This window comes from Nothoprocta perdicaria, unplaced genomic scaffold (genome assembly GCF_003342845.1).
Source record: "Nothoprocta perdicaria isolate Ctin4 unplaced genomic scaffold, notPer1 scaffold_30, whole genome shotgun sequence".
NCBI classification, from domain to species: domain Eukaryota; kingdom Metazoa; phylum Chordata; class Aves; order Tinamiformes; family Tinamidae; genus Nothoprocta; species Nothoprocta perdicaria.
In genome coordinates this window covers 1,170,843-1,185,651 of record NW_020455533.1, presented here as the reverse complement: position 1 = coordinate 1,185,651, position 14,809 = coordinate 1,170,843, and the positions used below count along the sequence as shown (strand labels likewise).

The 14,809-nt window shown below is 43.8% G+C and overlaps 1 protein-coding gene across 1 annotated transcript in view; it reads left to right on the top strand.

Annotated features, from left to right (window-relative positions):
• Nucleotides 1-14,809, top strand: part of ZNF536 (zinc finger protein 536) — a 324,478-nt gene that overhangs the window by 259,610 nt on the left and 50,059 nt on the right. Inside the window, exon 10 of the mRNA XM_026042304.1 lies at nt 8,134-8,174. Coding sequence (XP_025898089.1) covers nt 8,134-8,147 — 14 coding nt within the window. The 3' untranslated portion in view covers nt 8,148-8,174. The remainder of the gene's footprint in view (nt 1-8,133; nt 8,175-14,809) is intronic.

Sequence of the window (14,809 nt, the reverse complement as noted above, 5' to 3'; positions counted from 1 at the left end):
GCCCTGAATTACGGCGGCCCATTGTATGCCAATAGAGTGTCATTTAAAGCCTCCAACCAGCCAAGAGCGCTCGCAACCTCACCCTCTCTGCCACCCTGGATACAGAAATAGTCAGATCTTTTTGTTCATGATTAACTGACTCATGCTCAGAAATCATCAATTTAAAACCCATTTCGGGCAAAGTTGCTGGAATGTTCTTCACATGGACACGGCAGTATATTTAAATTACAAAAGTCCCCAAAAGGCGCTGAAAATATCCTTAATCATTTTTGGAGGACATGGCAAATTTGGTGCTAATTACCATTATTTGCATCCCCTTCCCCCCTCCAGAAAGGGTCTCTGAGAAGTGGAAGGAAATTTGGACACATAATGTGCCCTGACAGCTCCTACCGTGTGACGGGGAGGGACAATTTGAGACTGTCACAGGGCTCTGCTCAGCGCGTAGAGATGGGATTTCTCTACATGCTGAAGTATGAGGAAGGCTAAATAACTCACAGGTGTCAAAGGCACCAAAGAATTATGTGTGTCTGACCTATGAGAGAATAAATCTCATTTCCTGCTTAAAGCTGCGAGACATCCCTTTAAGTGCAATAAAAATTTAACATTTGCCCCTCCTAACGATCCTTTATAATTTTCTCAAATTTAGAAAAACAAGATTTTCCAATTTTAAAACATATATATTTTTTTTTAACTGGTGGATTGTGCTCTTTAGTCTCATTTTACATAATTTAATACAATTTGTTCCATCCATTGGTTTTCATGGAGATACAAGCTGTTCGTTTGTGCGCGAGCTGGCAGGGGCGCCGGCGCTGGCAAGGAGTCACCTCCAGGAGTTTCGGCAGATTCCAAACTTGCGCAGGGGCACTGGCCATTTTGAGCGAGAGGAATGTTAAGGTGGTTCATCTTTTCCATAGGACTCCTCGTCGTTCTCTCCATGGTCAGGTTGCCGGCCCCTTCCCCCTTTCCCGAGCCTTTGGCAAAAGGAGTCACTGGCGTTTTGTTGCTTGATGCGCGCTGATGGAAAACGAGCTTAGGAGAGGGGCTTTCTTTGAGAAAACTAGTTTGAAGGGTGAGCACGGGGGCTTCTTGCTGGGTTGTGCCTGCCTTTCCGGAGCCGTTCCTGGGGGAGAGCCACTGCTCACGGCACGACCGGTGACCTGCTTATTAGGGCGCTCTGCTACGCCAAGTTTTGCCTTGGCTACTGGTCAAGATGATAGAGAATCAGATTCTCATTTTTTTATCCCATTCCACACAAGGTGAAAACGCTGTTTTCTAAAACCTCCCCACTGGAAAAGTCAACCTTTTTTTTTTTTTTTTTTTTTTTTTTTTTTTGGTTTGCCTTTCCATTGCAAGAGCCGGCACTTCTGGTTCGCTTGCAGTCCTGTGGAAATGGTGGGTGCTGCTTCCCCCTCAATAAACCATGGGTCTGGGAAAGGCTCCTCGAGGAGGCTTCCCGGGGCTCACTCCGAAGAGGAAAAACCCAACGTGTAATAATATCCTATCTTATCATATGCAGCTCCCCATGCTGAATGGTGGTAACTTTTTATTTTCTTGATCTCCATTTCTTTAAACTTTGCTGCTACTCTTTAATCGCCAGCGTGGTTTGGGGACCATCCTCTCGGCTGCAGCGTGGAGCGTGCGCAGTGTCTCCATGGCCCTGTTCATCTGAGCACCTTGTGTGTTCGGAGAAATGTTCTTTTCCTCCATTCTCCGGTTTTGGTGCTTTTTGTAACCCTATCAAAGCAACCATGAGCCTTGTTCTCTCCTCTCCCTGGCCATCTGCTTGAAGCATCTGGTAATCAGGTGCAAGCCCCCACATCCAGAGCATTCATGCTTAAATTTGCAGCTACCTTGCCACCCACATTGGCTTTTGTTATACTGCCAAGATGTACCTCTTTGTGTACTCGATATGAGAGTGAGACTTAAATTCCACCATCACTGTGCTGAAATTGTGATGGGCCGGGGTGACATTATCACCTTTGCTCACAGATATGTATCAGCCTTCTCCCATTTTTCTCCGTTAGAGTCTCCAGCTAATCTCAGTTCCAATTGCTCATCGTGCCCAAGCCATGTGTACACGGCAAAGGTACAGCTTGGAGTTGCAAATAATTTCTCAAAGAAATATCTCTGTTTAAAAGCACGATGGTGCTTAATGTGTGCTTGTCATTTCTGGGATTCTTCTTATATCCCTTTTCCATCTGGGTAATCTTTGTGTATGTGTCTCCATGCAAGAGACAAATAGACTCATTGTTCTGCTCCATATTTTAATTCCATATCTGTATTTTAGGGACATTGCTGCTTCCCAACAGACTGACTAAGTATAATCATCTGCCAAATTTAGGCTTTGGGAAGTGGCTGCAACTGAAATTGCCTATTGAATTTAAGAGCAGACAAATAATTTAGTCAAAAGCAGAGAAACCAATGACCTTGAGCGCTATCCCCTGTGCCTTACAAAGGGCTCCCCAAAGGAGTAAAGCTCTGCCTCTTCTGATGCGTTTTTCTGCAGCCCTGGATTAGCAAAGTGCAAAATGCCTTCAGTGCTGGTTTGATGCCTCGGCAGGGTCTGTCCGTGTGGCTGTAGGAGCACTGAGTGGCACTCAAGTTTCCAGTCCTCCAACGACAGGGAAATGTAAGATTGCTCCTGCGTTTGAGTGGAAGGAGCGTCCATGGATTTTAACAGGGGAGGTTCAGTAACGTGGAGAGTCCTGTACGGAAGTGCCAGGGCAAAGCATGATGGTGCTTCATGTGTGCTTGTCACCCGTGCTGGATCCCCCGTGCCCGGCGCAGGGCTCTGCCGAGGCCGTGCTTGCAGCTTCCTCTCCGGTGCATCCGTACGGGAGCAGGAGCCTGCTCGGGAAGGCTGGAATTTGTCCCTGTTCCAGGGGCAGCTCTGCGGGGTCTGGTCTCCAGGGAGAGCCCTGGGGATTAACTGCATTTCTAGAAGGGACAGGGTAAAACACCAAATAAAACCCGTTGCTCTCTTGATACGTGCTGCCGGCTAATGCCGTGTTGTCCTTGGTATACCCATCTACGTGTTTTTCTTCCTAAAGTCCTCATTCACTGATGGCAGATTCTGTTAGTTTTATTTTTTATATAAAGTAAAAAGGCAACAAATAGCCATAATGCATTTTTTGGAAGTTTAAGTAAGGTTAATCTAAACAATAGTCTTGTTTATAATTTTCCTGTGATATTATGCCAAATATTTTATTTGTAGGGACTGTTTTTCGGTATTTGAAAAAAAGATTTTTTTTTTTTTTAAGCTAGAGAACAGATCTACAGCACGTTTGCTTAAAGCATGTAATATTTCACCAATATGTTCCTGTCAAAGTATTTTAAAGATAGTAAAACTTTATTTATTCAATAAGTATTTTATATCTGTCGAGTCAAATTTTGTTTAGGCCTGTTGCTTTATGTGATTCCTGTGTAACCCTCAAAATGTGAATCTGAACAGATCCATATATACACGAGCAGAACTTGGTACCTACCTGGGTAATTGAAACAACACGCTCAGGATTTGCACTGGTATCCGTTAATCCGTTAAGGTAAATGCATGCACAGTTAAAGGTTTCCCAGCTCATGCTGTGGGTGTCTTTCACAGAATATAGTGAAAAATAGTAAATACGTTAAATATGAGATCACAGTATTTGATCAAAAATAAAATGTGAGGTTTATCCAGCAGACTTAGAATGCCCTGAAAACTCTTTATTAGTTATTGCAAAATTCAGAAATAAATCCGTAGAGACCTTTCCACAAATGGATAAAATAGAGGAGTATTTAGAATAGGCCTTATTGGCTTGAGTCATGAAGCTGGCTTTCTCCGAGTGTTGTGCCGTAAGTTTAGTGGGAAAAGTTTGACAGCAATTTAATTTTCATTGACAAATACTGTCATAATATTGAGGGAAACTGTATCAACAGTAGTGGTCGATGCTCAACCAGTCATATGGACTGGACGAGCTTACCATATGCTTAACTACAAACTTCTCTTGGAAAGCTCCTTTAAAACACTTGACAAGCTTAAGATAGTAGTCAGTAATGAGCTTGAAGAGAACATGTGAAGTTTTATATTTTGTATAGAAAATAGATTAGCGTTTATATGTTTTCTGAAATGAGAGATGCATGTTTGTATCTGTGTAGCTGCAATGCCTATATTCATTTTTATAGCCTGAGGTTCACGTAGTCGAAGAACATTTAAAATAGAAAAAGCAAAAAATTGCAAACATGAAGGATTCCTACCTTAAAACTGTGCAGAAGTAATAAATTATGTTGTATGTATAGTTTTTAAATTTGCAGTTTCTGGAAATAATAAGAATGCCAAAAAGCACAAACCCAGGCAAATCCCGGTATTAGCATGCCAAGTGCTCTACGAAGTGAAAGGTCCAGGCTTTCATTAATGTATAATATTAATATCCTCTCCTAGCAATAAACCTTTTAGGCTGATCACTCTCCGCAGCTTTTGTTACCTATAGTTTTCCATCTGTAATTTAATGTAGTCTGAGTATTTGAGCTTGATTTGGGCAGGATCAAATCACGTACCCCAAAATGTAAAGCCCTTTTTAATGGATTTGATTGATTTTACCCCACAAATCTTGATCTAAGTATGTCCTGATCCCCTTCCCCTGTCTCCCTCCGCCCAGGCAATATTCTCTGCAACACTTAGATTTCAACTACTGCTCTGTTTTACTTATATATATGTTCTTAAAAACACACATACAGACACACAGATGCATGCATATACATATGTATATGTGCGTGTGTGTATTTAGTATAGTTCCTGACTGTGGCCAAATACTGTGCCAGGTTAGAAACTCGGTTAGATAATTCAAACAGAAGTCTGACCTGATTCTGTCTTAATTTGCTATGTTTTGTTAGCATTGAGCCATTTGTAATTTAGTTACATGTAGAGTAGTTCAGTGATGAGCAAGTTTAAACAATATGGGAGGCATAATGTATGCTTACATGAAAAGCATATACATCCTTTCATTGCACTTTGTACTCAGGAATCCTTCTCTTTTTCAGTTTTGCTATGCTTTCGTCTCAGTAAACTGACTCCTCATTATAAAAAATAGCTTTAAAAACATTAACAAAAAATAGCAGTTTCTGTGGATGGTTTATCCGTGGGACATTTTCTTAATATATGTATTTAGGAAACTGGGGGTTCATTTCCATTTGATTTTTATGTTTTTTTTTCATAGAATGGAAGTAGAGTCAGGCCTGGCTCAGATCCCCTGATTTGCCCCTACATAAATCAGAAGCAACGCCTGAAATGACAATTTTACGTATTAGATCAGAATCGAGTTCACTTTTTGGTGGCAGATTGGTCAGGTCTTCTACCACTAAGTACAATAACTGCTCTTTATTTTCTGTGCTTAAGAAACAGCTACTAACCTCAGTCTTCTCAAATTTTTGCTCTTGTCCCCAATTCATCACTATTACATTTTATTTCCTTGTCTACAGCCGGGATTTAGATTGCTTGGCCTAGAATTAGATGGGCCTAGATGGTACCATCTGCTGAATGCTCAACAGCTATTAAGATTCTTAGGGTTTTTTTTTTTTATAATGTATTCAGCTGAAGAGGAAAAGAAAGCAAAAATGGTGTCCAGCATTATTCATTTTATCAATTTGGCAACCGCAGGCATATTGGCATGGATGCATTCCTTGTAGCGGGTGCCGGAGTACAGAAGTGCTAAGACAGCTTTGAGGCTTGCCATGAGTTCCTGCTTTATTAGCAGAGCTGCGTGAACCCACCTGCCACGGGCTGGAAATGCTCAGAAATCATAACCTGCGAGGGTCAGGGCAAAGCTGATGCGCTGCTCTGTGGCAGGGGGCTTTTTTAAAGCCAACCTCTACGGTGCCCACATTCTCCTCTGGACAGCTCCTGTTTCGTGGAGCGCTCCTTTGGGAAGCAGGAAGCCCGGCCACATTCCCATGGCTGCTGCCGGAGCAGCGCCTTCAAAAGCAGCCCCTAGGACCCGGCTTCGTAGCGCTGCCAAACCAGGATGTCGCTACCAGGTTTTTATTCATCCTGCTTGAAGAGAGGTGTTTATCAGCTGGTTTTTGAAACCTTAGTTTGCATTTAAAAGTACAGTAGTTGGACCAAAGACAATGCTGATTATATATATATTTATTAAAAAAAAAAAAGAAGCCAAGCAAAGAAGATCTTGTAGGGAGGAGGGGGACTAAGTGACTGGGCATTTGCGCTTAGATGGAAGGAGTCCAAGCACTATAGTCATGATCTGGACTGTTTTGGGTGCTTTTCAAGCATTTATTTGCATTGATATGATCAAACACCCAGTTCAGAATGGCTGCTTTAAACTCAACAAAACAAACACGGGGATTCACCGAGGGCGAATCCAAAATCGTGTCAGGAGCTTCGTGGCTCCTTTTTAACAAGACCTTTTCTGTGCTCACTTCCCAAACAAAGCGACCATACTGGGGGCTGTCGTTCAACAGATTGCGGCTTCTTTTAACAATTTGTTCAATGGAGGAGGAGGAGGGAGTAGAGGCAGCTATATTTGTCACCACTGTTGTTCAGGAGAATAATTGATTTTTCCAGTTTGGCAAACAACTCCCATTTTCTGCTATTTTTCTTTTTCTTTTTTTTTCTTTTTCTTTTTTTTTTTTTTCTTTTTTTCTTTTTTTTACCCTTCATGTCTTCCACAAAAGGCACATCTCCTTCCAGCTCTTAATAGTGATTTGCAGTCTCAGCTTCCTGGGTGGAGGAGCCTGGGTCCGGAGCCGGTGTTTTCCTCGCTGGCTTTCCGGAGGCGCGCAGTCCTGCTGCACCCATGGCCTCTGCCAACATGCTGGGCATCCCTAGTGCTCCTGCAGGCCTGGGTTTCACGGGTCATGTTGGATTTTCCAGTATCTCGAGTTTTTTGTTCGTTTGATTTCTTTGTTGTTTTCCTTAGTGAGGCCTTCCTTGCACCTTAAGGATGTGTTAGGTGGATAGACCCGAGTTGTCACTGATGGTCCCTGTGTGACGGGATTGCAGGACGTGCATGAGCAGAGTGTGAAGTTATCGGCATGTTATCGGTCTGGTAGTGATGGTTAATGAAAGGCCTTGTGCTAGTAGAGAGGTTTTAGGACAGCAGGGCTTTAAGACTGGGTGTTAATTGAAAACTCACCTGTAAACAGCCCAAACAGGGTTTTGTGGAGAAGACATGGAGGGGTGCTAAGGAAAGAGCTTCAACACCTTAGTGTTCCTCAGAGCAGAGGAACTGCCCAAGCCTCTCCTCTTACTTGATATTTTGGAGATACGCCTTTCTTTTTTGGCCAAAAATGAAGAACCTGGGCAGTACTTAAGGAGCTGCTGCAAATGCCAGACCTATCCTACAGCAAGGAAAGCTTAAGAAATTTATCAGGAGGCTGCTCTCTGCACAGCAAGCCAGCCTGGATGGGTGTATTTTTTCCTCTCTTTTTGGAGGTGGGAGGTGGTTTCTCGGACTCTGGCCTCCGTTTGCGAGGCACAGGGATGTCCCGGCCTGGGGAACCGGCCCCGCGACGCTGCGGCCTCCGCTCCGGCACCAGGCCCGCAGCCACTGCCAAGCTTCGAAGCCCTTGTAGTGTAAACACGCACAGCCGTCTCCAAAAAAGGCCCTAAAACTCCAGCACACAACGATATTCACATGTTAAACTTTAAAACATATTTAATATATTACTGGTAATTGATTTAAAGTATAAGTAAAACTAACTCTGCATAAATTAGTAAAATATTTGCACGAGAGCAGTGTAATTGCCATGATTCAAGCGAATGAAGTGGTTAAGGCTTCTATTTACTATCTTTTTAAGCACAAACGTCTAACTTTTAAACTCCAGCAGTTTCTTAAGCACCAGCCCTCTAACCGTATTCAAAAACATGACTGAATTTTGCAAGTTACTGTAATTTGTGGAAGGCTTTCTGCAAAGCTTCTAAAGCCAAATAAAAAAAAAATCTTTTTTTCCTCTCCTTTTTGATTATACCAAATTGGGTGTAATAATCTTGGCTAGTTTGAGTATTAGGAAGGTGAACATAAATAGCAAGAGGATTTTGTGAATATTTTTGTACCATTATGTAATATTTAAATTTATGTTGGTTTTGCTTTTTTTTTTTTTTTTGGATTTTACATGTAGTAATTAATTTTGTCTTGCTGACAGATGATTCTCAATGACTGGTTTCCCAGAAACAATCCCGACAGGTATTTTAATGCTTTGTTTTCATTCTAGCCGAGTGGCGCTCCCGGGGCTGGTGGTGACGAGGGGCGCTGCCGGGCACTGGTGTCGGCAGGGCTGGTGTCGTGGGTGGCGGGACGCGGTGCCCGGGATCGTGGGGACCGGGTGGGCTGAGGGCTGGGCAGCTCCTCCGCGCGCTCCCGCTCCACGCGGTGCTGCCGTCGGGATGCCGAACGCGCCGCGGCTCTCGCCATGCCGCCCACGTGCCGGGAGCCTCGAGTGTCCCCCGCCTTGCTCGCCATCGATCTGCTCTACATTTCGGGTATTTATTACGCTGTGCTCGTGGAGGGCGACGCTGGTGAGTGCTCCTGGGGGCTGCCGCTATGAAAGGGCCATTTTTAAGGGTATGTTCCTTAATGAAGGAGAAGGAGCCATGCGAGGGCTTGGAGGTGACTTCCCCCCAAACAGGGCCCTTGACCTGCTGTTGCTTGGGCTCGTCTGTGTCCATATCATATATAGGCATCACACCCCAACTAACAGCTCGCTAAATCTGTCCACTTTGGGGCATTTTGTAATATAAATGGAAAAATAAGAGTAAGAATGACTGTAAACAAATCTGAAAATAAGCATCTGTAGCACAGAGGGTGTTTTTTATTCTCTCCACGGCCCCTGCGACCACATACATGCTGCTCTCTTGCACTTTGCCCAGCCTGTTCTCCCCCTAATCTCATGTCCCCGGCTTTACCTCGATGCCAGCCGTGACTGTCCGCCTGCACCCTCGTCCCGAGCATCCCAGGGAGCTGCTGCTCCGTTGGGTCTCTCTCCATCCTAAACCCCAGCAGCTCCCTGTGTAGGTGACACTGGGCACCTCCCTGGGGCAGGGACATCGCTGCGATTCTGCTGAAGACATGTAGGAATAAAAATGAGCCGCAGCATAGACAGTGAGGGCTGTGCCACCGGTTACAAATAGCTGTAGATACCAGTGCTGTCACTTGTGCTGCAGCTGGGCTGTCACATGCAAACCCTATTTGTTTCTGAGATGGATTGGGAAAGAAAATTTTGACCTAACGTTTCCGGGAACTTCATGCAACGTTCACGAGACCTGCTACAATAGAAACACCATCAAGACTGTTCCCTTGAGGCTCGTTTCTGTGATGTATTTTTGCTTGGGAAGCAAGGCAGGCTTGCTAAGCTGGATGCAGCGCTTTGTGCATGCGGGCAGGTGGCCGAGGCTTGGGGGCTGCAAGGGACCAAGCAGCTCGAGGGCTCTGCACGCTCCAACGCGTGTGTGCCTCCTGTTTCCTCACCCGTTGCATGCATGGACTGGCACGTTCTGCCACCCTACAGGGCTTACTGGGCCCATGAGACACACATGTGGTAGTCCTGACTTTAATAATTCATTTCATAGTGGCTCACCTACTCTTAAAGAACGGAGCGGTGCAAAGACAGAGGCCTCCCTGCTTCCCTGTTTGCCGTCCTCCCGCTATGACCAGTGAGTCATGCTGCAGGACTTCCACACAGGTTGCTCATGCGGTCCTGGGCTGCACGTGACAATGTCATCTCCGGGTAAAGAAATTCCACCTACATTCCATCAGTGCCTGCTTTTCCTTAGCTTCAGCTCCTGCCCACTTGTTGTTAGATAGGGCTGTTAGTTCGAGGAGCCTCCTTTAGCTCTTCTGTACGCTTTACTTTGTCTTCTGGAGAGTGCCGATCTGCTTTGTTTTTAACTCACTAGGATAATTTTGTCGCTCAGGTTTTTGGCTGTCCTTTATGTGCCTCGTGACAGAGAGTGCCAAAGTTAGGGTACAGTCTCCCAAATATTTCCTCGTTAGCCCCTGCACTGCAGGAGTGAGTTTGCTCTCATGCTTTAGTCTAGCTTTAGTTTAGTGCCTCATTTTGGAAATTTCAGAATTATCTCTGCTGCTTTTTGTGCTGACATCAAGCCTTATGCTTAAGATTTTAGGGTTTCATTTCTGATCATTCACTATGCTCCTGCCCCTTTCCCCTTGGCTCTGGAGCACCTATTGCTGCTTCCTTTTGTTCCTGCTGCAATTGTTACCTGGCGTTTTTCGGCTCTGAATTGCAGCGCATCCCTTTCCCGACTCACTAAAAGGCAGGCTGGATTTTTTTTATTTATATGTTGTCCCTTCATTCATATTGTCTGCAGCATCTCCTCCATTTTCTACTTTGAATAAATTTCATCCCATTTTTGCATGTCATTGAAACAGAATGAGAACACAATCAGCTTTGCTAGCGATCTTTGGGACACACGAGCTATTGCCTCCCATATTCTTATCTCTTTAGGTTAATGTGCAAGGTTAACGGTGCCCTCAATATACTGTCCAGTTCTTTATGCATTATTTAGCTTGTCCTCGCATCAGGGCTTGGGATGTTGTAGCCTGTTAGGGGATGGTGCCACAGGGCTTTCCTAGGGTCCATGGAAATCCTGTGGTTTCTTTCCATTCTTCTTGAGGGGTTTTTATTTTATTTTGTTTTTTTTTTTTTGGGTGTGGGGGTGAGCTATTTTTTCCAAATATTCTATTAGTTTTGTTACGTATGATCTCCCTTTTGTGAATTCATGCTGAATATCTTTAATTAAATCATAACTTTCCCTATTTTGTCCCTGATTAGTGTTTCCAATATCTTTCCCACTGCTGAAATCAGGCTGACTGGTGTTTAATTTCCTCGGTCTTCCCTAGAGCTGTTGTTACATATAGGTGTTCCCTAGTCCTCCTGGCCGCTGGTAGAGCCTCCCAAAGACGTTTCATGGCTATTTGCTAGAGTGCCCCGTTCTTCTGCCTTCCCCTTCCGATTGCTGGCCGGGATCCCATCTTCAGTAGCTTCTTTGGAGCTTGCCATGCTTGAAGAAATGTGTTTTTTACAGCTTCGCCTCCATTTCCTTCGCTAATCCCTCCAGTCCCTGGTAGCGGTGCAGGAACCCTGTCCGTCGGTCTTGGCGGCTCCGAGCTCGCCGTGCGGGGTGGCCTCCCGCCAGCCCCACCGCCCTCCTCGCGCCCCATCTTCTGCTCCCTCCTTCAGCTCCCTCCAGACTTTGCTTCTTTTTTTTGACCCGTGGTGTATTTTTGTCAGGCTGCATGTGTATTTTCTGCTGATATGAACTCATCTTTGAACATTTGCCATTTCCGTATAGAGTTATTTCCTCCGTCCCTTTATTCCATTCAGGGTCCGCTCCTCCTCTCATTGAAGTCAACTGGGAGTTTTGCCATTGCCTTCCTCGAGAGCAGGAGCGAGCGGAGCCTCGCTGACACTTGCAGCGTGTGCTCAGAAATTAACCCTGCTGAAATCGAGTGCTGAAGCCCAGCTGTGTATTTTAGTTGCAAATCCAGCCCTGATTCCTTGAGCGCTTATTGTATTTGTAGAATGGCTACTCTGAAGGAGCCCGTTAATTTTAATGCAGCTCTCTGGAGTTAGAATTGGGTCGTAACGGTGCCGGTGTCACGGCTGTGAAAATGTCCTCAGTAGAAAACTTGGGTTTCCTGGGCATTGCATTAGAAATGTACTCAAACCTGTTCATCCTCCTTCTCTGTCAGTGCAAAACTTGTACTCCTACAAAAACTGCCCAAGTTGTGTCTAACTCTATTGATGGGAATAAAAAATAGAAAAATGCTTTGATAATATACATATATATATATATATATTTTTTTTGAGAGTAGCATGCAAACTTTCCTCTTCCATGTCCCCTGCTCATAATGCCAGGAGGCATTTGTGTCTGTCCCCACAAGCCATCGTGCAAACAAACCCACGAGGCTTGTGACTTCAACCCGCAAATGGTCGATCTGTCCTTAACTCACCCCTCCATGATTCAAGGCCGGTACCGCATCTGGTTTGTGAGCTCACACTTACTTCCCGAGAGTGTGGAAACCCGAGCGTGATGGAATACGTCGGTGATGGAGCAGCAGCCTTGATTCGGGGCTTTTTTTTTTGCTAAAGTCACTGCATGTTACTGTAATGACATTTTATATCTTTCATTCCCTCTTGGAGCGGAGAGCCACAGGTGTTCCACTGGAATTACTCACACATTTATAGAATTGGACATTCTGTCATTAAATGGACTTAAAACTAAAAAGCCTTTGTCTGCGAGAGGTGGCCAATAGAAAGGGACTCTGGATTATCTGATATCCCATAACTTAATCATATGGCTCTTAAGAGTAGGGCATAAGCAGCTGTGTCTCACTAATATGCATGCAATATGTGTAAAGTGATATGCTTTAATTCTAAACTTGTTTTTAGCAGGAAGAAAAAGCATTTAGATGAGGAACATTAAGATTCAGCATTAACCATTTTTTTTCCTCGGGGCAAAATTATTCATCACCTGATATTTATTAAGGCAACATTTTTATTTTATTGCTATGTACTGTGAGGAGTCTTTCCAAACATTTTCAAAGTTGTGCAGTGAAGTTTCACAGGCAGATTGGCAAGCGGTATTTAGAGGGGTTTTCAAACTCAATGAATTTCAGAAAGATATTTTCCTTTTCCTAAATAGTGCTGTTGTCAGATCTCACAGAGGAAATAACTGGGATAAGAAGTCCTTTAATTTATTATTTAATTTTTCATTTTTATCCCTCCTCCCACATTATATAAACTTGATTTCTGTATTGTAGCCTTAATTGTTAGTTTGCGTTGCTTTAATCTCTCTTATTTAAGTATGTTTGCTTTAATAATATTAAAAAAAACTAAGACAAAGAAACTGTAGATTAGAGACTTTATTTTCAGGGTAAAATGATACGGATAAGTGAGCGTCAACTGACCAGAAATTATTTGCTTCTGTCTGTTAGACACGTAATGGAGTCATTTAACTAGTCAAATTAGGAGCTGTAGAAATGCACCATGCTTCATTACTGAGTTCGAATGGGCACCATTTTACATTTACGTCAAAAATTATCTCATAGCAAATTAATGTTTTCATTGTGCAGCGGAGCCGGAGCTGTGCAGTGTTAGCACCACCTAGAGCACACGCCGCGAATGCCCGAGCTGCTGCAGAAACACCCGAGAGAGATTCGCTCCCAAAAGCCAAGTGCTTCAAACAGGCCGGCACCTTCCCCCCAGAAGCCTTTGAAGTTTAGTATTTATGCACGCCGTTAAGCTGCAGCACTTCTGTAATATTCCTTTATTAATTTGACACCAGCTCGCAGGTGTTTATGGCGTATTTCAGGTTGGTTCTTTTGGAAAATCTTTCTCTATCAGTGGCACTAGTTGTATGTTTTTAATAAAAAGGCCCCATTGAAAGTTTGAGCATGTGCTTCAAAAATCTAGAGAGCGTTTCCTGTGGCCAGGCAGGAAAAAAATCCTGGGCAAGATTATTGAGGCTCGCTTTTCCTTGAAATTTCCTGAAAAGCCAAATTGAAAGGAAGTTGTTTAAAAAAATCAAATACTTACTTGACTAAAGGGAACAACTAGTGCCCTGAAGGGTCCTGAAAAAAAAGTATGAACCCTAAAGGAGAGCAGCAGGTAGAAATCCAGCATGGAAAATGAACTAGTAATGAATAGCTCTGATATAGGAAAAAATACTGAAAAATAATAACGATATAAATTGGACAATGATTGTGGCTATCCATAAAAGCGTGCTGTGGCTCTGTACCTTGGTGTTTGTTTTCCAGTGAGATGGTGTCAAATAGGAGGTAGTTGGAAACCTGCCTTGTTTGGGGTGGGAAGGGCCGGTGCGGGCGCTCGGAGCCGTGCGGGGACAGTGGCCCTTCTGGCCATGGAAGGGATTAGGTGCCTTCCCAGGCACAATATTTTCATCCTGTAGGTGTTTCCTGATGAAGAAACCCAAAGGTTGAGTGTGCCATCATCTGCCACGGAAGCCTGGCTTATCATCTGCCATGGAAGCCTGGCTTAGGGCTTCAATAAAACTTTAGGAATTCGGGAGGAAAAAAAAAAAACCAGAAGTTATAACAAGTGTCTGCTGAGCCCGGACACGCTGTGTGGGCAGGGGCCAGAGCCACCCAGCTCAGCACTGGCCTCCCCCTTTCCTTGGTGGTCCTCAGGTCCTGTCACTAGCCCTCCTCGTGGCCACCAATAGCAGCTTATTAGGTCAGGCGAGAGCAGCGTGGTCCTACTTGATGTGCGCTGAGAAATGTCTCCTGGTGATTCTTGCATGGAAAGGATTTTGTTGCATGTGCAAATACACGACACCCGTCACTACAGGACGTTCTTCCGAGCGGGAATTTGCAGAGTTTGAGCGTGTGATATGTTCTGCATTAAACATATTTTATCAATTGACCAGAATATCTAAACATGTTTTTCAGTCTTATTAAACGTTTTGTGTGCGTAACTGAATTAATTTTCCGTATTAATATTCCTAGAAGACATTTATAGAACCAAACAAAAACATCCACAAAGTATTTTGACACAAAGCGCAGGAGCCGGAGACAAAGATGAGCTGAGAGGGGAAGTGGACCAGAATTCATTTAGTATTACACTTATCTCTGGAGCAAATGATCACTCATTAATTAAAATGCTGCTGCCAATTGTAGTTTGAAGACAAAAATCCTACATAATTGTGTCAAGTATGTAATTTTTGTTAGTATACTATTATTTTTCATATTTCAATGAGATGCTCTTCAGGATCCTTTTGAAAATCAAATAATTGCCTATGATATTATTCCATGGCTAAGTACAGTATCTTAAATACATACTG